A 27,815-nucleotide genomic window follows, 5' to 3' on the forward strand; every position below is an offset into this window, starting at 1 on the left:
CTGGCAAGTCATGTGGAGCTCTGGAAAAATAATGGTTTCAAACAGAAACATGGAGAACTTCCTTTTATGACAACATGGGAAATCTCACAATTAGAAAAAAATCCATAGAGTGGAAAAGCTTCTAGGGAACTGCACACAAACATCTATTTCTAAATGCCCACTTCCTCTAAAAAATCTTTTGTGCAATTGCTCTGGCAAAAGATTACTGTGCCAGCTGACCTCATTTACTTAAATACAAACATACTCATTATGATTATACCTCCTATATAGTATACTTGCCTCCCAATGTATTATAACAAGACGGCTTTTTTCCCCAGTATCATTTACAATTTATTGATGCTAACAGGTTATTATCTTTTGATGCGCAGCTGTGCATTGTTCAAGAACTGCACAAATAAAGATGAATAATTTTTGAATGGGGGAAAGGGTTTTTAGAAAACATCCCAACATAAAAATGACTGCTTAGAGAAAGCAGTAGCTCCATGCATGCTTTTAACTTCCGATTTGGCCAAAAATCAGATTTAACTTCCAAAGAGTATTCTCCTCCTACATACAACATGGATTAATCGCTTCTGTCAGGAAAGATAAATGGGAGCATTGCTGGGCATGCAGACAGGGTGCTTGTTCTGAGGAAACGAGTTCTGAGAGCACAAGCATTTCCATTTTGAACTTCTGCACAAGTGTGCACATGTGAATGTCACTAACAAGGACTCTTATCTACAAATTGATGACAACATAGCACTGCTGAAGTATGTGAAAGACAGCGCTACTATTTTGCATTGTCTGAAGCAAGCAGAGAATGGGAGGCAGAATCTTCAACATATTTTTAATGCAGCCCAGACACCTCTCCCAAACTCAGTGTTAAGTTCTGTGCCTTGCCCTGGTGAGAACTTGACTGAGAAAAGCAAGAGGCTTGACAGACAGGGTCGCCAAGGTCAAAAATTGCTGCATATAGAAAACTTAACATTGTTTATTATTTTTCCTATAATATTATATACACTAGAAAAACAACTAAAATCAAAAACCATAAAAAATGATACTACTTCTCCAAAGCATGTTTTCTTCCATATTGCAGAATAATGGATCTGCTTCAGGAAGCACCACAAATGATCTGTGGACCAACACCGTGAAAGTTTTAACAATCAATAAACATATCCAAAATATTGTCAATTCTACATTTAGACACCACTTCAGAAAGTTCAGAAGAATGGGACTAACTATGAACCAGTGAATAAACCCTATTAGGTAGGGCTACATGCTGCATTAGGAAATGCCATCACTTGGATGGGAAACTAGATCTGAGACAATTAAGAGAATGGACTGACTGACAGAGAAACATATTGCTCATCTAAAACTGGGGTTTTAATTTCCACAGTAAATTACTGTGGTAGCTTCTGACCAAATCTTACATAAAAGGGACAGAATTTCACAGTGTAATTGTTCCTTCATTCTCAGAGATGAGAACAGGATTACTCTCTTAAACTAAAACTCAAGCCAGGTTATCAGTTAGTATCAATAGGTAATTACACTATCTACAGAAACTGCTGATATCTGTCCCAGAAATCACAATTGCTCCGTCTCCATACTCACCATTTCTGTCAATGGCAAAAGGAACATCAGCTGTGACAATTTCATAATTGCAGATTTGGCTATACTGTGGGGAACAGTCCTCGTCTATGGCTTCTACCTGCAGTATGCTGTCGTAAATCTTTCCCTCTGTCACGGTGGCTTTATACACACTCTCCTTGAAAGCTGGTGAAAACTCATTGACATCCTTTACCTGGATATGGACCACTGCCCTAAAATAGGTAAGTAAAGACATCAAAAAGAAAAATTAATTTATCATGACACATCACTAAAAGCTTGTTTTCAAAAGACTTGAACAGACTAACAAAACATATGTAGAAAACTATGTAAACATCTGCTAAAATGAGATATCATTGAATTTCTCTGTTTAATTTGCCCAATTTAATATCTTAATGTGGCACTAGGTAAAAACCTATTACCACAGCTGGTAGGGAGAGGGCTTCGTAGTGCTCCCTATTAAAATTAGTCTGCCTCTTAAAATGGACCCCAGCAGAAAGGCAATGATATCATACCGGTGAAAAATGGATTAACAAGCAAAAAAAGAGAAAGAGAATTGCAGTAGTCTTACATATTCACTACCTAAAAATGGTGAGTTTATGAATATTCTTTGATATTAAACAAGGCTCTCACCTTCTGCTGACTATAATTTTCTAATCCTTTAATTAGTTACAATATTGTACATGTAAACCTTTGAGGGTCAAAAATAACAGGTCTTTAATATTTAAAGAGCAAACTCTAAAGGCCTTTCTTTGAAAGAATTTGCTATCTGATTTCATAGACAAGGTAACAGAGTGACAGAGAAGTGAAGGGACTTTCTAGGTGAATGGCAGAGCCAGTAGTAAAGGCTGGGACCCCAGACAGCCTAGCTTAGTGTGTGGTTTACCACTACAAGAAAGTGTAACAAAGACTGGTCCCGATGGGCCAGATTTCATTTGGTCAGGCTTAGACCAAAATTTTCCACAAGTGAAATGTACTAACTTGTTACTGACTTGTTACTGAGGGAAAAACATCATAAAATTTAATAATATGAAGCAAAAACTGTTTCTGTGACTTGATGGTTATTTGATATTGCAGGTTTCCTTCTAAATGTGTGTTCTTTTTAAATATCCTGAAAAAGTTCAGCATGCATTATAGAGCTAATTAAATTTTTAATTGTCATGTGTCCTGGATGAGCAAAATGAAGAATGATTACTATTAATCATTTATTTAAATGGCCTCAGCAAAACGAACAATTTGTACAGCAGTTATACATCAACACATGAGTTAAATTCATCTTTAATGACAAATGGTCTGGAGCTTGGTTTCATGAACTGAAGGGGAAAAAAGGGACTGTGCCTCTTAAGCCTATGCAGGGAATGGGCTCCACAGTAAAAAGTACCACCTGCTAACTTTCAATACCCCTCTCTTCCAGAAGATTTTAATTCCTCTGAGACTTGCTGTCCAAAAGCTGAGGTCAGAAACACACTGTGCAAAGGCAACACTGTTGCAGCTTATATACATGCATGTACTGAAAAAAAAAAAAAAAGCTATTTCTCTTTTCATACCATTGGAAACGAGATGAACAGAGACAAAACCTACTTAGAATCTGTAAGTATCAATTAAAAGCTAGCTTCCATATCCTGGATGATCTGTTTAGCCAATGTATTTAATGTGAAAGCAAGAATGGAAAAATAAACCAAAACTGAGATGCATTTCTCCACTTGAACAGGGATCCTATTAAAAGCTTCAACTGGAACCACTGCAGAATGGGTCAAACTGCAGGTGGCAAAAAAGAAAAATATTTTCTAAAAGGAAAAAGGAATAAAAAGTGGATGGACTATTGCAACAATGGTTCATCTTAGTTTTATTTGCTTTCTACCTGACTGCGATATAAAAAAGAGCCCTTCAATATGATCTGTGCTGTAGAGCAAATGTACCTCAAAGCAAAAAAAAAAAATTTCTCGTCATTTTCACCCACTTGTGAGATTTCTTCCAGTTTGTTCCACCTGGGCCTGATCCACAGTCATAGGCCTGGATGACGAACGTGTATTCCTTCTGCAGTTCACAGTCAATAGGACTTTTTGCTCGAAGACGACCTTCTCCGGACGTCTTGTTTAGCACAACAGCTTCAAAGGGCATTTCTTGTCCATGGATTTTAAAAGCACAGATTTCACCTGTAAGGAATAGTGTAAAACAATCATAACAGGGAGGTCTAAGTCTTATGCACTAGAGTGACACTGGAGAAGTTAGCACTCATTTGTAGTTCACATGCTGTTATAGATGGGCGAAGTACAGACTCAGGCATCAGTTTATAATACATCCAAAAGGGCCATTAGCCACGTGCTCATACAGCATGATGCAGTGAGCGCAGCTCTGGTCACGTAATTCCCTCTTCCTCTGTCATTACTAAATGGTTTCTTAAAGCCCTAGAGACTATTCCCTAGATATTGTACTAACATCAATGTTGAGCTAAATTATTTTTGAGCTGAATTAAGAAGACTGTATTTAGTTTAAAAAAATAGCAGAAAGAAAAATAGATAATATTTTAGAGGTGGTCTTTTCTAATTGCTGTCACTCCTTCCTTGAGCCACTTGAGCTGCCAGGTGGTAGCAGATGTTCAGATTCTTGCAGTTTATTTTCCCAACAGTGAAAAAACTAATGATGCAGAACATGGGCACATTCAAAATATATCTTGCTTTATTTACAGACATATATCATCTTTGGAACAGAAGTAGTTGAAGGACCACAGACAAGTGTCCCTTTTGGACATCTCAGTCAGCCACGCACATTCACATACCCATACATGAATGCCTTCTTGGCAGCAACTCACTCTGCCTCTAAACTGCCTCCTAATATAGTAGATCCATAGCTTCTCTCAGAGGAATACTGTATAACAAAACAGATGATATATCAAGGACTAAAAAAATTGATTTAGACACAAAAGACAACATAAAAAACATTGTGAGAATATGAGTCTGAAGGGGGGGGGGGGGGGGGAACAAACAGTTTCTGGTGATCCTTTTTTTTTATCCCTCATACTGCTGGCAAGAATATGCACCCTGAATTCATTTTTAGCCACTCCAGAATCCAGCTTTAAAAATGAAATATTTATACAAAGACCAATGTGGCTTAAATATTTTTATGACACATTAAACACATGCTCTTTTATGAGCAAGTCAGTCTCGGGACATGCATTATAGATTCAAAGCTGTCTCCCACTCACATAATCCTTTTCCATTTATTTCCAATTTACAGTTGCAGCCTTTTGGAAATCTCCTTGCCAATCATATCTGAGTCAACTACCAAATTCTAAATTAACTCTGAATCTATGCCATCTAATTCAAGCCTGCCTCCCCTCTCTCTTTTTCTATTAGAATATATTGTTTATTTTTAGAGAAGAGAGTAGACAGTGACTTTATAAAAGTGCTGGAGTTCATAATTCCCATTATGTGTGAAAAACTGGGAAAGGTGTGTGTGTGGGAAGCGTTGGGATTAGGTACGCTTAGAGTATAAATACAGGCTTTTTAGGATATTCCATCAACTACCACCATATAGGTTTCCCTTTATTATAATGGCAGCTGAAGCCGAGCTCAGATATATACATTGATATTTAGGCATATGAATCCCACACTTAACAACTGCAATCAATCCTATGAATGTCTTTACAAGATCAGCATACAGTCGTTTTAGTAATTATGAGGCACTGGGAAAATACATTGTTTGCTTGGACATTTGCCTGCTCCAACCCCTCATTCAAGTGGCATGAAAGGGAGGTGTCGTTTCCCAAGACAGACAAAAGATGTGCTCTTTTTCAGGCTCTCTTTCGTTCACCCTCGATGAGCCCAAATATTTGGGCTATAGAAGAAGGAATGGATTTTACCCTGAGAATCAGCCTCTGAAAAGGACTAATACTTTGCATATCCATAAAAGCAGGCTCCACAATGTTTATGAACTGTTGCATAGGGAATAAAGCTGAAGAGAAGGCTGAAGTGAAGCAGTTTGTTCAGCTTTGATTGTGGGCACCGATCACTGGGTTTGTATCTCAACGTTGTCACACATACCTTTGAAAAAAATTATCCTAATTTCCCTGCAACTTCAAAATGAAGCATTCATCTAAAATGATACTGTGGGTTTCAGGTTTATTTTAATTGAATACGAAAATAACAGGCTAAACATGGGAAGACTAATGGAAAAAAAAAATTGTTGTGTTCTATAACAGTGGCCTTCATAGTGTCTTAATAACAAAGTTTTCCTCAGACACACAATCCATCAACAGAAATGATAACTTCAATGTTTTGTGTTTATTATTTTATTGAGCCACTGTTTGATTGTAAACAGTACAGCATTTGCAGACATCCAAGCCCACTGTTTTTAAAAAAGAGAAATAGCTCAGGGCAGAAAAAAGTTCTTTCAGCCTTAATCTAAACATTTTTCATGTTTTCCTCTCCAAATGCAGAGGCCTGATGCAAAGCAATCATAGAAGTAGCACATGTTCTAATTAGTTCTCAGCAAATATTTTAGAAGTCCCTATGTCCTGCTCCTATGCTAGATACTCCAGCTCTGTATATAATTCTAATTTTGTCTTTTATATCCCTATGTGCCAAAGATAAAATAATGACAGCTGCAGGGATATGGGGAGATATTTGTAAACACATTGCAAAAAAACCCACATACACTTCCAGATTCTGGCTACAGCAATCTACTTATATGAAAACGATTATATATGTTTTTAAAAACTAGGTAAGAATTTTTTCAGAAGAAGGATTCTACTATTGTTTCCAAAGAAATGACCTAACACTGTTGAAAAATGAAAATGTATGGTAACCATAATGATTATAAAAAGGTGCCTTAATGACTACCTTGGAAATGGAAATGATAACGGAGTTATAACAGCTGTAAGAAAGCAGAAAATTAAATAAGGTCCACCTTTACATTGTGAGACACACACATTTACAGATATATAGAACCACTACTACTAGGCATTAAAAATACTGTCTTTAAAATATAACAGATACTATTTTTCATTATTAAATGGAGCCACAGGGCTTTATTTAAACCCAGCTGAGCTAACCCCAGACCTACATGATGCCAAGGGGAATTGTGCCAAGCTTATATTATTTACTGTGTTCTTAAGTATGTATTGCTATGTAACTTATTTGAGAAAAAGGAGACAGGGTCTGCCTCTTAATCAGGCTCACAATTTCAGTTGCAGAACAACCACATTCAGGACCTTGGCACCACCCACTTTCCTTCTCCTTTGTAAGGCTGAAATAATTAGAGTGCAAATTGGGACGTTGTTTTCCTCACAACAGACAACACAGCAAAATATTAAGCTTTGTTCTTCATTTCATTTGAACGGGTTTGGGAACAGGTGCATATAGGATTTAGTGACCATAAAAATGGTAAAGGCAGTGAGATGATAAAATAGGGATAAGCTGGTGATACCACATAAAGGTAGAGGCACATCCGTGAAATCCTATAGCAAATTGCCTCCAGGGTAGAGGGAAAATATCTCTTCTCCCAGGGCCAGGATGTACATCCTGAGGGTTTCCAGTTGCTTCCTATAAAAACTTCTGGTTGCAGGGTTGAACTTTACTAAGAGCTGCTTCATTTAAATATGTTTTAATTAAATTCTGAACATTATTTTTTCTCTTCAAATCATTCAGACTAGCGTTAGCCAAAAGCACCTATTAATTTTGAAGCCTACATTAATTTGAGAGCTCTGGTAGAGATCCATACGCTATTACCGCAGGGATCGAAATCATATGATTTCCTCTGTAAAAATTATAATAGCCTGAAAAAAGCTATTGACAGTTTATCATTTCTGAAATATAACCAACAAATCTTTCCACTGTTTAGAAATCGCTAAAGACAATGTTTCATATTCAGCAATATTTACATGCAAGATTTAGTGATTATAAGCCTCAATCAACAAAATTGTATTACAAATTACTGCCTTTTATATTAAAAACAAAACTCACACTTCTTTCAGTAGAAACAAAAATCCCCAATGTTACTCCTTTAACAACTACACAGAATTATTCACTTGAACTCAAATTCGGAAGTTGTTAAAAAAACTGCATGCTTATTTTGCCTTTCACAGCTACCTTTGCTTTTTCTTCAGCTTTCATTACACTAAGAATACAGAAGACTTCAAGTGAAAAGCTGGAATCTCTGACATTTGATCATTTTCATCAATCGTTAATAAAAGGCAACAGTTGTATGTGAATTAGCAATCACCAAATGTTTGATTTGGCTATATGAGATTCAACAGGGCTAAGTGCTGGGTGCCGCACTTCGCTCACAGCAACCCCATGCAATGCTTGGGGAAGAGTGGCTGGAGAGCTGCCTGGCAGAAAAGCACCTGGGGGTGTTGGTTGACAGCCACCTGAATATGAGCCAGCAGTGTGCCCAGGTGGCCAAGAAGGCCAACAGCATCCTGGCTTGTATCAGGAATAGTGTGGCCAGCAGAACCAGGGAGGTGATAGTGCCCCTGTACTCGGCACTGGTGAGGCCGCACCTCGAGTACTGTGTTCAGTTTTGAGCCCTTCACTACAAGAAGGACATCGAGGTGCTGGAGCGTGTCCAGAGAAGGGCAACGAAGCTGGTGAAGGGCGTAGAGAACAAGCCTTGTGAGAAGCAGCTGAGGGAGCTGGGGTTGTTTAGCCTGGAGAAAAGGAGGCTGAGGGGAGACCTTATTGCTCTCTACAACTACCTGAAAGGAGGTTGTAGTGAGGTGGGGGTCCGTCTCTTCTCCCTAGTAACGAGTGATAGGACGAGAGGAAATGGCCTCAAGTTGCGCCAGGGGAAGTTTAGATTGGATATTAGGAAAAATTTCTTCACCAAAAGGGCAGTCAGGCATTGGAACAGGCTGCCCAGGGAAGTGGTTGAGTCCCCATTCCTGGAGGTATTTAAAAGATGTGGCGCTTAGGGACATGGTTTAGTCGGAATTGGCAGTGTTAGGTTTACAGTTGGACTCGATGATCTTAGAGGTCTTTTCCAACCTAAACGATTCTATGATTAACTCCAACCAGAGTTCCCTGAATGTTCTGTCCTCTTCATTGGCCTTATGATTGCTTATGGGGCAGAGTTTACCCAACTGTGTTCAGGATATGTCTCTATGCATGAGTGTATGCACATGTATTTGTTCCTGCCATTAACTCTCAAACCATTTGCTAATTTCAACTACGTTTTAAAAAGATGAGTTGTTTCCCACAAGTGCTATGAAATTATGCACCTGCACAATACAGAGATGCTACAGAAACAGAGTAGGGGTGACAAAGAGGTCACATCTCACTAGATAGCTAACAGTCCACACAAAGACCTTATAAAAGCTCACCAAGAAGAAAAGCTTCAATTCTATCTTGCACCTTTTTGGTACCAGTAAATCAAACATGAAGCTCAAACCTGTAGGAAACCAGGCTTCATTAGTTCACTGCTGACAAAATTACTCATTTATATTCGTATCCTGTTCTGATTTTATTACTCTCCAGCCTTTTATTATATTTCTATGTGTGTTTTTCTCAGATGCGCAAATCAACATAGCTGATCATTTATTTAGAATAAAGGTTGTGGTTTTATACTTCCTGAGGTAAGCACAGTGTCCCTGAAAGATCCCAAAGTGCCTAAGAATCAAAGCCGCATGATCACATGCAAATCCACTCACACCTTAGAAGGGACAAATACTCTGTTCAGGAGAAATGCATCTTGAGTTTCAATTCGAAGAATAGACACAGGAACGCCATGACCAAGGCGTCACTGTGGCCTCTGAAGACTTGCATATGAATGACAATAACACTGTTTTTTCCTTATGTGTGTCCTTCAAGAACTTGATTCAGCTACATGAATCCATCATGTCATAACAGAGGTATTTGACAACCATCAGTAATGAATCTTGTTCATATACTACATGGCACAACTAGGCTTCCAAGAATTTTATAAAACATATACATTTGCTTGTGGATACGACTTTCGCCTTGCTATAACTAAAGGTTTTAAAACACTCTTGTCAATGAAATTGAAGTATTCTTAGTCTGAATCAAATTTAAATCTTTAACCCTTTACACATGTTCTCTCCACATATAGATAGACATCCAAACACAGGCATGCTGTTCTTTGAACATTGATCAAAGATCTCTGTTGGCAGTTGGAAGGAAATCTGCAAATAAGCAATGCAGTTAGGACTACTATTCAACTCAATGTCTGTTTTCTCAGAAATGCAGCATGGACCCACTACGTGCAGTCGATGTTGGGTTTTTCAAAAAGTTGGTTTAGGGGTTGCTGTTTCTCTTTGTTTTTTTAATCCAGCCTTCCAGGATAACAACTGTAGACAAGTTTCTCTGCTGGAATCCTGCAAATACCTCCTGCAGTGCAGAGCTGCCGACCTTTTGAGTGTCTCTGTGCCACAGGGAAGGTTTACTCCTTTGACAAGTTTTTCTATCATAAGCTGTAGCTACTGTTTAAATAATTACAGAACATAGAAGGTTACATTTTGAGGGAGGAAAGGGTAGTTGTGTGGGAAAAGGAGACAAAATAATAATTAGAGATGTAAAATATCTTTAAGGATAGAAAAAAAAAAAATTAAGCAAGGCAGTAACTACTGTATATACTTTTCCAGCTCATTGAAGCCAATGTATTAAACTCATACTGAAATACTAAAATCCAGGAAGCAATGCTGAAATCATAAACAGAGGGAGATGTTCATATCTTAATAAAATACAAAAATTATTATTTCCTCATATCTAATTTTATGGGCAACAAGCTCTGCAAAGCAGGAGCATAAATCCACTGCTACCCTTCCTATTCTATTCCTATGGATTTGAAATTGTGAAGTGGAGGAAACTGCACTTGCATTTCAAGTGATTCATTGTTGCCATAAGATCATTCTTCTGCTGAAGCAGGGACCAATTGCTCAGGATAAAAACATAGTTCTGTGCGTAGCATATAAGCAGCAGTCATAGCTGGGTTTCTTCCTGGCTCCACGATAAGTTTGCCAGGGAAATCACTTAGGTCATGAAGGCACTCAGCAACAAAGCACCTGAAAAACCTACTCTACAATTTTGTTTTAAAAGTGTAATTTTTATGGACATGCTCTGATTATAGTGAGATATATGACCATGTTGTTCTGTTGGAAATTAGACCACCACTGCTTAGATGCATAACATGTCACATTGTGCACTCAGATCTGCACAAGAGATCCTTGCACTCCAGCTTAGATGATGGAGAATTGATACATGTTTATCTGAAGACTGCAATAAACATTGAGGTGGATCAGAAAAATATGTAACAAGGAGATAAAGGTTTGTGCACATAAAAATATGCTTAATGAACTAATGATTGTACAGTTCTCGAACACCCTCTATTGTAAAAGCACAGAAATATAAAATATTGTCATTCATTACTCCCATCAAATGCATATCAAATTAACATTCTATTGTAAATAACCTCAAACATTTCGCAATCTTTTCTTCTGAAATGCGCAAGATTTAACAGAGAAAGAAAGAAGGTATGATTTTAAGAACAATACCAAAAAAGTATACTGTTATAATCAATATATGGAGTTCCATGCCCACCTGCAACAACGGAAGGCTTTTCTTAACCTCATGTTTCATGCTTGCAAGTATCCTGTGGATTCAGTAGTGCATCTGAGTATCACACAAACACGCATTCAACACATAGAAACAGCTGTCCAATTTAGTTAGAGTGCTTTAAGGCATAGCACAATCTCTTTAACAGTTACATGATCATTACTGAGAAATATTTGCCTTGCCATTTTTTAGAATACCACATTATAATGAACTATTTGAAAAATAATCCTGCAACTGCGCACTTAAACCTTCAAAAAAGCACATTAATGAAAGGAACTTTATCCTCCAGGAGCTAAGTGGAGCATAATTACTCTGTTCCCAATTGGGTCATTTTCTGATCTACTTTTTCACATGCGTCAATAACAATCATAAACACATGTACGGGTTGCCGTCTTCACACGCACTACCTGCATTATTTGATTAGTGTTCACTTGAGGCTGCAACGTTTGCAATCAGTGATTGCAGATTTCCTGGTGCTGCAGCAGATGAAACATCACTTTGCTTCAGACAGTCATCTTTCAGTAAACACAGAAGCCCAGATGCTACCACTGCCCTAATTCCACATGTGTGTCTGAAAGATGGATCATGAAGCTATTTCACCTCTAGATTAGTAAGATCTACACTGAGAAAAATAGGAGATAACTTGCCTAGTGAGGCACTGACCCATTTTACTGTGTATATCCTTTGAAAAAAGTGAAACTATTTTTATACGAGAGACCTAGAGGCCTCTGCATGTAAAATTAAAAAGGTTATTACAATGCTTGCAATAATTTTTAGCCACCAAGTATTGCTGAGCTGTTAAAGGACAAATGCTAATAAAATACATAAAAGTAGCTAATGATGTACAATGTTACTAGAATTTCAAATTAAATAAAGACCTTGGATTAGGAATATTGGCTAGCAAATTTGTACTGCTTACAGAATTCCTGCAGTCTAGTAGGCAAACCTAACACAAATATTTTCTGCAGCAGGATAGGTGCACCAACATGACCTGCTAGATTTGGCTCCCTTATGAGACATACGAGATAAATAAGAAAATGAACAGCACCATGTCGTGCTCAGATTAGAAAATCAGCAGCTGTTTAGTCTATTGAGGACTCAGCAGACTAACAGAAAAACTTACTTTTTAATTAAACCACTTTCCCTGGGGCCCTATATCAAGGCAGACAATTTCTGACATAAAGGGGCTTGGAAAATATTGCATTTATTAAGATTATTCCCCTGAATAATTTTAAATGTATTGTTTTGGGGTACAGCTCGCTAATTCAAATCACATAGTGAATGACCAATTAATTTTTCTGCTTCTTTTTACTCAAAGGCGTTGGTCAGCTTTAACTTGAGAACTATACCAGGAATCAAAGGAGAGGCAAGTATTAGGAGCTAGGGCTGTCTTGCAAAAATAATGACGATAACATAATTCCAAATATGTAGACCAAAACAGAAATGACTACTGGGCTCCACAGGAAAGTGAGGCAGAAATAAAGGATTGCCTACTGGTTGTTATCAATAGACCTGTGTCCTTCTTCCAGCATGCCAATATTTTGAGATAGCCATTCACCCTCTTTTTTTCCTCAGATTTGTAATTTGAAAGATCAGGTTGATGATAACGAAATGCCATTAAAAAGTACTACAGAATCACCTGAGAGCAATGGGTGGTCATTTGAGTCTGCAGACAGTTGGATGCCAGCACCTCTAAGCTAGAAACCAAGTAGTCACATTAGCATGGTGCTGTGCTTCAATGAACAGGTGCCGATTCCTGGCTGCCTCATGAAAGCCTGGAGTGAGGGCACTCTGGATGTGCACATAAGACATAAGAAAGGACTGCAAGATCCTCCTGTGATTTTTACTTTTTTTTTTTTTTTTTAATGAATTGAGGGCAAAGAAAGTGAATTTTTATGAGAATTTTCTCCAAAGTGTGTATGCAGACATGCCAGGTTTGAAAAAAATAAGTATTAGAGAGGTGCAGTGCGAAATAACTTTGGATAATCGTGGAATTTTCACGGCACTGGCAGCCTATGAAGTGAGATAAAAGGGAAATTATGCAGTCTGGATCTTATCATTGGCTCTCGTTAACATGCACAGTAAAATACTTCAGAGGTGTGTTGGGTATTTCAGGACTGTTTCACCTTATGCCCATAAAAACACGTGAGATAGAACACAGTGAGTGAGAGGATAGAAAAGGGGTAAAGTGCTTACACATCCCCAAGTTTTCACTCAGCTATTTACTCTGCTATGGCCTCTTCTTACAGAAGCAGATTAAATGAAAAGCTTAGGAACATTAATTCAATCTTGGCATGCAGCCTGGGCACAAGGGTTTAATCTGCGCATCCTGCAGACATGCAGTAAAGTAGAGCACTGAGTTTAATTGTTACAAGAGTACCATATGGTTCTTCCTGATCACGGCTTTTTTCATTTGTTTTTACTTCTGCTTGTCTGTCTTTAGATAATCTGAAAAATTCAGCTCCAAGTGTGAAGTCATAACTTGGACTGGATCTCCAGACATGATGGGTTACTTTGGTCACAAATGCTTCTACTAAAAAGCATCATCACAAATGAAAAATAACATAGTCAAAATTATAGCATCTGGCCTTTTATCAGAATGGAAGTCACGTAGTAAAGATATTAAATTCATCAAAACAAAAGGTAAATGCAGATCTCTCACTAGATCATTTGCTCTCTAATTTGTGTGGACACTTAGAATTGCTACCAATATTTCTAAAAAAATATATCCAGGTTATCTTACTCCTCTGAGCCTTACAATCTCCTCCTCTTTTTTTTTTTTTTTTTTTGTATAGTTTTATTCCTACCATGCCTTTATAAAGATAAGCATTGGTGCCATTTTATACTATGCTGTTCTTAAGCATATGGTTGCTTCCCCCACCATCACCAATAAGCTATCAAATGGCTCCAGCCACTGACCATAGTTCTGTCAGTAAATGGCTGCACTTCTATGCAGAAAAGGGATGTAGTGAATTGCCACTCACAGCAGTTCATGAGAAAGCCTGTTTTTTAGGCATAGAAATTAGAGAGACTCCCCACTACAGCTTTGTGTAGGACTGCCTTAGCCTGCTCATGCTTAATATTTTACACATTAGAGGTGTGAGAACCTCAGGTGTGTGAGTTCACTACCTTACTATTTCCAGAGCTGCCCTTGAGCAACTGCTACTTGATATTTTATTCCTTATTTCCAGCTTTTGATTCTGCTAATAACAGCGCAAATACTTAAGCAGTATAAAAATCTCAGACTTTTCTGAGACAATAACTTACACCTACTCAGAATTTAGTGAGATCCTTGCTTTTTAATGCAGGAGTGTCAGTCATAACAGGTCCTGATATATTCAGTGATTCAGATGGGACTCAAGTCACCAAAACAATTTCAGAAGCACAGACCCTTGGCATAGTATTTATAGTGGTAGAGGGTATTGTGCACCAGTAAATCTCAGGCTGACTGCAAACATTACTCTTTTATATAATGGTATGATCAGTAGTAGTATAAAGTAACTTTTCCTATATAGAAACTTAGATTAAGTTTTTATACTCTCACTGATATGAAAATTACTATACTGGACATACAAACTGCATCTGCATTGAACCTAAAGATACAGAACAACCATTAAGAACTCCATAGTAAAAACAGGGGCTCTGTCCCTTTTAAGAGTTTAAATGGGATATCTTATGCATATTAATTATTCAGTAATGCAAGGAGGTTTGTTTTCTAAACAGTACATTCAAAGCCACAATGAGCTCAACATGCTGGGTTTCATGCTTCTTTATCATCTAACATATTGAAAAACCCTACTTATTTGCTGTATCTCTTAGATATTACCCTATTTGTTGCCCTCATCTTTTCTCTTGAGCAGGAGCTATACAGAGGGCATTAATCATATTGTTCAGCAGCTTTGAAGACGATGTTAGCTTTTTTCCCAATGGGAAATTAAAAACAATTTGAAACTTTTCATGAAACTGAGCTGCATCAAAATAGCTGTTTTCCAATAAAGGTCAGATTTTCAATTCAGTCCTCTCAAAAACCCTATCAGCACTGCAGAAATGGCAGAACTATCAAAACATCCACAAAATACTTCTACTTCAGTAAAATTGTATTTTTGATAAATCATATTTTACCAGCCCCATTATAAATATTTAATGACTTTATTTTTTCTCTTTGATTTCTGCTCCCTCTCTGCTGCCCATTTCTGGCTATGTTAATCTGGGAGCTGTTCATGACATCATACCCAGCTGCATTTTGTGCCTTTTTTTTTTTTTTTTTTTTTTAACCTTTTAGAAAAATTACGCTTCCTTACTTCTTTATGAGAGTGGGAATGCTAGCCCTTCTGAAAACATGTAGCATTTGATATAGATTATAACGGGTCTGGGATTTCATCCTTGGATTTAGTTCCTACTTTCTAGGAATTTCTAATCACTAGATTTCTTGTCCTCAAAACACACATGATCTTGTAAACGTTTCATTATCCGGGGATGTAACAGGGGTCATTCCCTCACCTTCTGCCTCAAATCAGCATCTGAACAGGTCACTTGTTGATCATGGAAAACCAAAGTCATGAAGCCCATGCACACAGGAATGACTAAAACTGGACTGAATTCAGTGGAAAGATTCTAATTGATTTCAACATGGAGCAAACCATGCTGTGGACACATATTTCAGTTTCATCTCAACATCGAAATATTCCTGGATTTATTATCTATTCCTTTAAATTACGTAAAATCTTTGTTTCTTTTGGTATATTTTGCATCTCTAAGGGTTAAAACTTCTGTGGCAGTTTTGAGAGGTATGAATTTAATTATAGACATAAGTCTTTGCAGAGCCAACCCTTTAAATGTTTTATAAGGTGAAGTCCCAAAGACGTTTCTGTATCTGGTTTTTGAGCAACTGAGATACCACATTAAAAAAAAAAAAAAAAAAAAAAAAAAAAAAAAAAAAAAAAAAAGACTACTTGAAAATAGGGTTGAAGTAAAAAATACAACTTAGGTCTTAATAATTAGGTACAAAATCTACATTGATTTCAATGGCAAAAGGCAATCCCTTGCTGAGTACTGGTAAAATCCATAATTGCTAAAGGCTAAATTATCCTAGGTTAACTGAAGCACAATAAAACTAACATTGTAGTACAGAAATGAACATAGATCTCACAGTTACCAGATGCTGTTATGTATAATATCACAGATCTTGCTGAGACCAGATTATTTTTCTACTTAGTCTGTAATTCCATCCTTACTTTCATTCTAGAAAGTGAAGACCAAAGCTTATTTTTTATGCTTTAGGAGCTATGACTGAACTTTCATTGCAATTTAATGTTTAATTTGAAATTAATGGAATGAAGGATGCAACTATTAAAACCCAAGATGTGCAATATAAAGCAATAAAAATGTAATGCCATGAAAATTGCACAATAATAAATCATTTCAGCAATTCAGAAAGTGCAAATAAATATCTATATAATTTCTATTTAACTGCTCCTCAACAATCTAAAGAAACAAATTATATTTGCAGTTTCTGAAGGAAATTATAATATTAATTTGAATATATCTGGTAGGAAACACAAACAAAGTATTTTATCAAGATGTAAAGTTAATTCAAAGCCATTTTTGTGGGTAACACTAGACACTATTTAGTAGTAGTTGCATTTACACCATCACGACTGGACAAACAGAATTTGACTGGCTGTGGCAGTACTACTTTGAATGTTTGGCTCTAGCCCTGGGAAGCAAATGCTGTGTCAGCACAGTTTTTAGAACAGACATTTAGAGACTTGAATTTTTGGGTGACAAATGGTTTTCTGGAAGGAGGAATTGACTAACTGCCTGTCAGGGCATTTGCTGAAAACAGCTTCTCTGTTAGCTTTGCCATGAAAATGCCTATATATTTTGGAACATTCTGATTTCATTTTAAAACTGGTATTTTCTTTCCATGAATATAGTGCAAAGTTGTGTTCTAGAAATGACCAATAATGGCAGTGTTATCTGTACTGGTTTGTTTTCTTTACTCAAAAGTCATACCTGCTTGCTCTCATGATACAAATAACTGTTTACAGTTTCTTCTCTTATTAGCCCTGCAGCACATAAGTAAAACTGAGTGAACTGGATCATGCTGCTTCTTGCACATAATTAACAGACTTGTTTACTAAAAGCCTCATTTCGAGGTATTGAGTTGATCCTCTGGACTTCACTGGAAACTGCAGGTGATTACAAAGCCTAAAGACCAGGCCATCTGTCATAACCGTATTTGAACAAAATAACATGATTGTACAAGTATTTTTAAGGGCACAGTTTGGGAGGGATCGAACAGTTGTCAGTGAAAGCCCAAGGAATCTTTATTCCCAGTAAGTCTTTAGATAAAATGTTTTGTCTCTGTAAGACTGGGCTGAGTTTACAGATGTAACAGTTAGAAAAAGCTTATGATTTGTTTGCAAACAGAATACATAGGAAAATAATGAAACACAAAGAGCAACAAACAACGCACTGCTTTAAGAACTCAGCTAGTACATAGCTCTGTTTACAACTTAGGCATTTTTTTGCAAAATACGCACTTTAACCAGTTTGTCACAGGTTAAGCTGCTCTTCCTGTGGGACAACCGTCCCTGGTGTCACCCACCCACCCAGTGGCCTCTGTCCCTCAGGAGCCTTTCCAAGGTCCTTCTACCACCATGAACAGACAGTGAGATCATGGTAAAAAACCCATTACAACAGTGTCTGATATCCCACAGGAAAGGAAGACAACACCTAGAAATGAAATAATACAGGGAAGCAGCCATGCTTGTGCCAAGGCTTTTGTCTGTAGGACAGAGTTGCACACAATTAGGTGATGGGGGCCACCTCCACAAAGCCTAGCAAACACCTGGGAATAACTTGGATTCAAGACCAAAAATTGCCCGTTCGCATACCCACTTGTTTTCCTGGCTGCTTCATGGGGCTCTGGGCACAGCACTGTCCTGGGGACCAGAAGGAACCCAGAGAAACATGGCACTCTCAAACAGGTAAATCTCACCTGAGCAAAGTTCTTCAAATACTCCAAAATGCATTAATATCACTTTTGTGGTTAATGAAAAATAGGCAGCCTAAACTGGCAAAAAAACCCAGCAACAACCCTTGTCATTCTCCCAGTCTCATTACTTAATTAGTACATTATGACTGTCAAAATTACTTATCCAGATACTATGATAGCTCACTTCGCAGATTATGGCTACTTAAACAGCCATAATTGTACGGAGATATGCAGCCAAGCAACCCTTGAAGAATTTTGACTATTATAGGTCTGATAAATGAGATGATCATGAAAGGAAAGTTATTAAAGTACTTATCATTTTTGACAAGTTGCGATTTTTGAATTACCAAGTATGTCAACTTTTACATCTACGAACCACATCCTGTAAATGGGGTAAAAAAGCTTCCCAGCTGTGGCACCGTAAAAAGTTTGTGTGATGATACCTGAAAGCAATCCATTTGACACATTTCAGGTGATGTAGCAGCTCCCTGTGCTCTTCATCAAAATTCTGGGAACTCTCAGAAAAGCAGGTGTGTGCACACATTTACTGCAGAGAGCAGGTGGAAAAATACTAGCATTTAAAAAACAAACATACAAAAAAAATCCTAGGTCAAAAGCAGATGAACCCTTGGTATCTGCTCATCAACATCAGGTAAGTCAGTGACATGAGGAATAGCTAAAACTTTGATTAAATATGTGCAGGCTTAGTAGGTCTTTTGAAATGGTTTCTTATGGTTTACTCTTCACAGTGGAAGAAATGTCTGTAAATGCCTGCATGTTTACACAAGCTGCTTACATGATTGCCCTCTGCTCTAGTACATAATTTCAGAGATTCCCTTTCCCCCCTTTTTTTTTGGGGGGGGGGGGGGGGGGGGGCAGACATGGAGTGACAGATGGTTGAGGGGGCAAGAAGAATCAAGTATTTTAGTAAAACCATAATACATTGTTGTTTCTGATTCTCAGCTTTACATTTCAGGTACAGGACAATCTGGTAACAGAACTGATAATGACTTTTTTTGTTTTTAATGATGAACTCGTCTTTTACTCACATTAGTTTATTCATAGCATTGCTCCACTGACCTCAGAAAACTGTTCTCTATTTTTACAGCTGTAAGGGAATGAAATAAGCACAACAATCCCCAGTAACAGCTGCAAATGAGCCATTTTGAGTGGAAATTTCAGAGCATTAATGCTTTTTTTTAATGTGAACAACACACCGACATTTATTGTTTTGACAGTGCATATACACTGTAAGTGTAAAAAACTGCAAGAGTCTTGCTGTGTAAAATCACTGGAGACCTCAAAAGGATAATTTAAGAGTTAGTTTTAGCACTAATCAGTCACTAGTACTTTGACCTATAAGTCAAAGATGCATGAATACAACCACACCCAAAAAGTGATTCTGTTGGCCATGACACAGGAATATACAGGTATTTTTATACAGTAAGCACAGTGTCTTCCCCTGAATTTTATTTTCTTAGCCTGAAAATAGAAGTAAAATATGGTCATGGAAAAGATTATATTAAAACACAACCACAGCACTACTTTGATAGGAGCTTTGGAAAGATCTTTGACAGACTCTGCTATCGAGGAATGAGAGATCACTTTGTCTTGGTTCATAAGGCGAAAACAAGAATTAAAAAAAATCAGAAATTCTTCAGGTAATACTGTATTCAAAACAGTGAAAACACTAACTCAAAATCACAAGAATAAAGTTCAACTTCCCACAAAACTGATGACAGAATATACATTACACAGGTAGAGTGAGGAAAACCATTATTCATTTTTACATTAAGTCTTTGCTCTCCAGAGAGAGCAAGAGAGAGCTCTGTGAAGTCAATGGCAGCCAGGCAGCCTATGTTTTGTTACAATATTGAAAACATTCAGTCACAATCATCCTCACACATTTGGTTTCTGCTACTGAGTGGCACTGTTGGTAGAATAGACGAACAAGGCTTAAGGTAAACATATTAGTGCTGGCAACAATTATTCTGAGATACTCCATGTATTTTCAACTCTGTTTTTATGATTGCTTTAAAAAATATATCTTTATTCAACAATTCAGAGTGGCTTTCTGGATTCTATACTAAAAACCCTACTAACATGGGAGAACAAAAACTTATTTTAAATGAACAATATGAGTTCCTCACTCCATCTCTTTCAAAAGCATTCTATCTACATGGAATTGCATCAGAAAGAATAGTGCTGCATGAGACAAAACAAGAAACAAAATGATGAAAGCAAGCCTTCCAAAGAAATACCTGAGGGGTCTTTGAACAAACAATGAATAGGGTATCTATGAGATTCCTGCTTCCAGCCAAGATTAGTGAAACTGTAACTCCCAGGCTGAGATCTAAAACCAAGATGACAGTGAATTGTTGAAAATCCCTGCCCTAAGAACAGAGAAGTCAGTCGTCAGCAGGTGGTTGATGAAGAAAAGGGCAGGAAGCATCAGAGAATGCAGCATGGTGTCTTCCTGCTATGTATTATGGACAGACCCAGTATGTCCAGTGATGAGAAAGATTATTATTCTAATCTAAGATTATTCTTGTAACCTAAGAATAATTAATCTGTAGAATTCCAGCCCAAGACAGATTCAGCAGAGCCAGGCACAGTCAGGTTCAACTCAGGCAAGAGGCTGTAAGGGACTCCTACTGAGGAGAGGGCAGTGACTAATCCAGATTTGTCAAGCCCTCTTGGAAATAAAGAAACCTGTAGCTTATGGTCCCAGTAAATTAAACTGGGACCATTAATTACATTAAAATGTAATTACCCTACCTCATGTAGGACGATTAAAAGTGAAATGAATTATGTTGCTCATAGTTTAATACCAGAATTTAATGCTGTTAGAGAGACCTATCTCTTGGAAAGCATCTTCGGCGGAGAAACTAGGGAACAAGACACAATTGCAGCTAATCCCCAAGCCATCATGCCATTTTTAAAAAAAAACAGAAGCAGCTAGATTTTCAAGAGTCAGAGCAGGCAAACTGGTTTTACCAATCTATCAGGAATATACCAAGGCAATAATTGTACCATTTATTCTATGCATGTCATGATTTCCTGAATTAAGAAACATATTTTTGGAACTAGATACATGGAGAGATATATATAATTTTTTTTTTTTTTTTTTTTTGTTAAGTTTCATAACTTTGTCAACCCCCAGGGTATGTGGGGAAAATCTAAAGATCTTGTTCATTCTGAGTACAATGTGGCCATTTGTGACCACTCCCATCAAGGGATTACCTGAGGTACAGATTGCAAGATCTGGTCCTGAATGAGATGCAGGTATGCTGCAGGGCCTATTCAGGCTCAGGAATCCACACTACCTAGAACTCTATGAATCTGCACTCTCTTCCATCTTGGGTATCACCAAGAACCTCTTGCTATAAGATACTCAGAACACTCTGCAAAAAAATATTAAAGGCAAAAGTATTGCACACGTATTACAGATAGCAGCATCTGGTCTGTAAAACCTTTAAGGACAGCAACTCTGTCCACAGATTAAAGACTCAAATTTTAAATGTTTTACTCGGAAAAAGAAACTTTTTTTTTTTTTATATATGCTACCTTAAACATCTTTAAAATGGAAATTGCTGAGGCACAATAAACACTGGAGCTACATCTCCGATTTTATAATGTCATTATTCATGCAATGACTTTCCTTTAAAATACTTTTAAAGTACCTAGGTTGATCATAAAAATCTATGTATTATAGCCATTGTATTTCTTAAACAGTAATTTTGTGTAATGTTTAAACTTGCAGTGACAACAGGATGATTAAAAGTGAAATGGATTATGTTGCTCGTAGTTTAAGTCAGACAAAAGTTCCTATTATTTAAAGTTCCTATTTATAAAGAGGGTTCCTAGACCCTCTTTTGTTTTGTTCATAACTTTATTGTCTGATCTCAGTTTCCCTGTCATGATTTCCAACACGCTCTCTTCTTCAAAAACATCATCACAATTGGTTCAAAGTCACAGACACTCAAGCTCTGTTAACAGCAGTTCTGCAGCCCCAGCCCCCTTTTTTCAGTGTTCTGGATACTTGCAATAGAGGTTTTAAAATGGGATGGTGGACTATGCTACCCAAATTTGAACAAGATGAAAATCTGAGGAAATCATTATTTGGACATGTTCAATAAACTTGGCAGATACACTCCGTCCCAGGTGCAGAAAGCATGTATTGGCTGAGCAGGACTTTCTACAAAATTTCATATCCTAATCTGAAGAATTCTTTAGAGTCATACTAGACCTGAGAACTGGAATACAGGTTCTCATTGCTTCCCTGCCTGACATTTTCTAATTCTGACGTGTTTACAATTCTTCTAATAACTTTCCATAAAGGAGAGCATTGTGAAAATATATAAGGTAATGCCTTCTGTTGGACATATTCACTCTCACGTTTATTGCAGAACACAGTACTTCATGTCATTTTTTTTTGCCATGTCTGCAGCCAGAGCATTCGCTAAGATCTAAAAGTAAGAAGCCAGAACTAATCCCAAGTCTTTACACAGTGCTGCCTTTTTTAGGGCTCTCATAAAAGGATATGTTGTCATATGGGAAGTGTAGGAGCATATAAAAGATCACTCTTTCTTAGAGCTGTGCAGTGGATAAGAAAGATAGTGATCATAGAGACATATTCTCTCCTCTGGATGAGAGGACAATCACAGTGACCTGGCAACCTCACTCCCTGGTAGCAAGTGAAGTTTTAATAAGGAACTTCCTTTCTTTCTTAAAAACAAAAGAAAACCAACCAAACAAAAGCTCTTAAAATGAGAAAAAGGATCAGAAAAATAGTTTAAAAATACAGGGGAAGGGGAAAACTAACCATTTCCACTAGACGTATTCAGTCTCAGATTCTTTGTATGATAGATTAAGCAGTCACACCTCAATTTTGTTGGGTTTTGGTAGTTCTTTTGATATGGTGTTTGATTTGTCATCTCATTCCTCTCGGCTCCAGCTACCTAGTTTTCTGTATCTGCCACTCCTTTTTCTAATGTCAGGCAAAGGATCAAAAGACTGACAACAAGGAAAAGAACTGGAGTAGCTGATCACATGCAGTGCATGGCATCCAATTATTTCATGCAGCTTGCTTAAATTATTCGTCCCTCTTCTGTTGTTTATAACCTTGTGAAGTTTTCTTTCCACAACAGTTTTTGTGCTAGCTGATTTAAAAGCAGTAAATACAAATAATGGGGTGATGTAGTTTAATTGAGGATTTAGCTGACTCTTCAAAGAGCCTGTCTTCTTATAGTATTTCATATTCAAACCACAGAGTTCTGACTGAATTGAATAGAAACAATGTCTCTCATACCAAAAGTAGTGAATCAGATCACAGAGGAATTTACTTGCCTACTCCAAAATGACTTTGTTCTCTGTCAGCATTAACTTAGCAGCTGGACCTCACCATTAGTTTTCAATCTGCTCTAGCTGACAAAAGTGAAAGGAGCTAATAAAGAAGCAAAAGTGGGTGAAAAAAACACATGGGATATAAAGCAGTCACAGCTGAAAGACTCCGATTACTCATTTTCTCCTTCAACAAGTCTATCCTGCTCAGAATAAGAACTCAAGCACATTCTGGCTCCAAAAATGAGAGAGATAGGTGTTTTTTATCTCCTAAAAAAAAACAGGAAAGGAAATGTGAATGTAGAATGAAAAAAAAATTAAAGCACGCATAACATTCATAGCCAAAATGTACTATGGAGATAAGAAGTTGCCAATCATCATAAATGATATGACACTTTTAGAGAGCATTTTTGGTGCTGTTTCTCCCCCCGCCCCCTTTTTTTTTTTTTAATACTTGCTATGAATTTGCTATGAAAAGAATGAAAACTGTTCACATCCAACAGCCCACCACTGATTTCACAGGATAGATGGACATGAACATATCTGCTTTGAGGCAGCTTCCAACCTCTGGGCATTATAGATCTGTAGACCAGAGAAATGTTTCCATTTAGATTTTCAAATGATTATTGCTACGATGCATTTTAATGACTCAAGAAAACTGCTTCATAGGAATCTCTGTCAGCCTAGCTTTCTATCTCAAAACAGCCACCAAATAGGTCCTAAAGTATGAACGTCATTAAAAAGATAGTTTTCTGTGTAACACACACAGACAGACGAGTCTTGACTATATGTAGGTGTAGACCTTCCAAGAAAAAAAAAAAAAAAAAAAAAATCACATCCCTAGGAAAGAACATCCCTCTTAAGATTTCTTTTTAACCAACCTTCAGCTTCCAACTAGTGTGGATTTAATGTCCTCTTCAATATTATCCAAGGAAGAATGAAATATATTGAGAGTTTTTCTTCAGATAGAACAGAACCATCTTCTTCAAAGAATAATTCAATACTTTGCTCTAAATATAGTTAAACCAGCAGTAAATACATCTTATCAGTCTGGCTACTCTGGATTCATTTTTCAGAATAGATTTCTGCTTATAGTAGTATTTATTTTCTGGTTCTCTGTAAGATTTCCTAGTGAACAGTTTGTGGTTTTGAATCCATTTATCCATCCCAATTCCCCATAAAAAAACTGTAAGCAATATTTTGCAGAATAAAAGTAAAATACAGCATCAATTAAATGAAGACACTAGTGAAACAGTGAATTTTACCCGAATCACTGCCATCACAACCGCATTTTAAAACTGTTGGTTATTTGCTATTTCAGAACAGATGCTTTTTTTTTTTTTTTTTTTTTTTTTTTAATCTTGGTTTTACCTGCTGTGCTATGGAAATCTCTGAAGTCACAGAAAGCTTCCTAGGCAGATAAAATCTTTCCTAATCACCAGGCTTCCTTAGATACCTTATGGGATGTTGATTGGAAAAACAGAAACAATATGTTTATGACAAAGATGCTCAACTCAAAAAGTCTGAAGTCCATTAACATGGATCATGTACTTCTGAGACTTTATCTAATAGACAGCTGAGTAAGAAAGGGAGCTCAAAAAATTTTTTTGTAAAAAATTTTGTAAAAAAAAAAAAAAAGGAACAAAATGGAAAAAAAAATGCCAACCTCAACTTAAAATCAATAACAAAATCCCACAGAAAATTAAGACATTTGAGAAAAACTAAAATATAAAAACATGAAATTGTAAACTGGGTATAAACTTACATCAGAAATACTTTCATAGCACCAGGCCCATTTGCATACCCAAGATAAGGAGCAACTAAGCCTGGAACAAGTTTACCACAGTTTCACAGATTGTGACCCTCAAAAAAAACCGGAAGGTATGTTGAACATTTCTATAACTTAAAGAGATCTTGCATGGTTATGGTCACATAGCACATGTAATTTATGCCTGTGTATGCTGGATGCTAATCACACGGATGAAATCAATGCCATGGTCACCTCTTCCAATTTAATACCACAGAAATGGCCGAACAGGTAGCAATGACACCTAAAGGGCACTTACATGGCCTCCATGCTGACAACATATGGGTGAGGACAGGAAGGAATCAAAGATTGCTAAAGATTAAAGAAATGAATAAACTATAGCTCAATTGTAGGAGTTGCGACCTTCTGAGTGTGTCTCGGCATTTACAGAAGTTGGACCTGCCAGGATAAGGTCCTAGACTGCCTCTTCAATCCCTAAAACAAGCACACAGCAAGGAAGATTTGGCCCAGCCTTCAAAGTTGGGCTTGAGGCAATGTGATATTTTTCACACTTGGACACAAAGCTTAAACTGGAACAGGATCATGTCTCACTGACCAGTTTGTACTTGAGAGTGTGGCATCTCCTTGATTTGATCAAGTGGTCTTGATTGCAATTTGTTCAATCTAAGGACGTACTTGAATGCATGCTAGTAAATATTTTCAGTTGAACTGAGCGCTTCTGTTGTTCTCCCAGTGATAGATATATGTTTAATATATATTTACATAAAATGGGAAATAGAAACGGTAACGAATTTTTTGTCAAGCAGAATATTCCAAGAAGAAATATTTTTTTCAGATTAGGAATTGTTTTCACTTATTGAAACTTAAAATGCACTCTAACACTCTTTTCTTAATTGTCCAGTTCATTAACTTGGGGAAAAAGGTATTTTACAGGATTAATACATAGAACAAAATACGTTAGCGGCACATATTTATACATATGGACTATATATTACACACTGAAGGGTTCTGTTTAAAAGAAAAGACTTAATAAAGGAAGCAAAATTTCCAAAGAGGAAGTTTGAAAATTAAAAGTATGAAGACAAAAAGGGAAGAGAGAAAGTAGGAAACTAAATGTATTTCAAAATAACCACGGATTTAATTTATCATTTAATTAGCTCCTCCGCAATGAAAAAAAGAAAATGAGACGAAACATGCAGTGCATTAGGGGAAAACTATCCACAGTTTCAAAATTACAGTATGGAAAAATTAGATTTTTTCCATCTCTATGCAATTCAGTCTGCACAGTAATACATATTTTAATATGCCTCACTATTCAACTTCAAAGGAGTGTCCTTAATGGCAGGGTTTCAGGTTTTTCAGGAAAGACAGATGAGAACTAGATGGAATGGAAACATAATGGAAATTCTGTTATGCCAAAATATATATAATTCAATTAGCACACATGGCTGAAACCTCAAATGAAATTAATGAATTGCATTGTCCAATATGCCTTTGAAACAAGATTTAAACTAAGTCATTATTAATGGAATAATTAATGTTCCTAGTAATTGACAGGCCCTGCTTTAGTTGCCATTAATTTATTCATTTACATGACAGGCTGTTCTTTAGTACATGGAGACTGATTTTGATATGTGTTTTCCATTAGGCAGGAAAAGGTTAATCAGCAGATGTATATGGATATTTAAAACCAAATTATATTACAGAAAGTCAGTCAATATTTGCCAACTGCTGGTTTTGTTAATAATTCTATTCCACAGTTCTACCACAATTGTGTCTTGGTGGATTGCACTTGGGAACAATCCACTACATTTTGCAGATGGCAGAATGGAATGTTCTTGATCTTTTTGAAAACCTGATTCATAGAGTTTAATACATTTTAAAAGAAATAATGAAAGGAATATTCATGTGGAAGATGAATGGATGAGGAATCATACTTAAATGATGTTGAATCATAGTTAATAATTGCTTTTTGTTGTACTAACATATTGCAAAATCTTTTCAATACAGTTTTTGTATGAGATACTACATAAGACTTTATATTGCCCAATAACCCACTGAATTTAAAAAGACCTGTCACTCTATGGGCAGTGTAAAGACAAGCACAGTTTAAATATTTGCTGCCTTCTTGCATTTAGCCATCAGAGGGCTCTGAATGCAATGTCCTTTTCACAACTGTTCCCTCCACAAACCCAGGATGATTGGTAGAAGGAAAGTATGATTTGGCAGCTCTAACTTTTCAGGGGTTCATGCAGTATTCAAAGTACAATTGAGTTCAGTTGAAAAGGATTCCTTGCAATGTTTTCTCATTTTGCAGTAAGTCTCTGGCTTAAGTTCAAACCAAGTTTCTATAAGTAAATGCCAGATTTTTTGCTATGTCCAACTCCTACCTATGAAATAGGAAATGCAAAAACAAGTTTAGAGATTTCATTCCATTAAATTTAGGACAACCATTTCTTTCTCCAACCCACCAACCAGAAACCTGGAACGACAGCTCCATAAACCAGGACTCATATAAAACTGCATGGTTCACAAGGAACCTGTGGACATA

At 36.9% G+C, this 27,815-nt stretch overlaps 1 protein-coding gene across 1 annotated transcript in view; it reads right to left on the reverse strand.

Annotated features, from left to right (window-relative positions):
* The window catches only part of CLSTN2 (calsyntenin 2), a gene marked incomplete at both ends in the record, with an annotated part of 393,604 nt that overhangs the window by 86,959 nt on the left and 278,830 nt on the right, over positions 1-27,815 (reverse strand). Inside the window, 2 exon segments of the mRNA XM_082320829.1 lie at positions 1,591-1,799; positions 3,545-3,740. Of these exon segments, the coding sequence (XP_082176955.1) occupies positions 1,591-1,799; positions 3,545-3,740 (405 nt within the window).

Source organism: Platalea leucorodia, assembly GCF_965183815.1.
Source record: "Platalea leucorodia genome assembly, chromosome: 8".
Classification (NCBI taxonomy): domain Eukaryota; kingdom Metazoa; phylum Chordata; class Aves; order Pelecaniformes; family Threskiornithidae; genus Platalea; species Platalea leucorodia.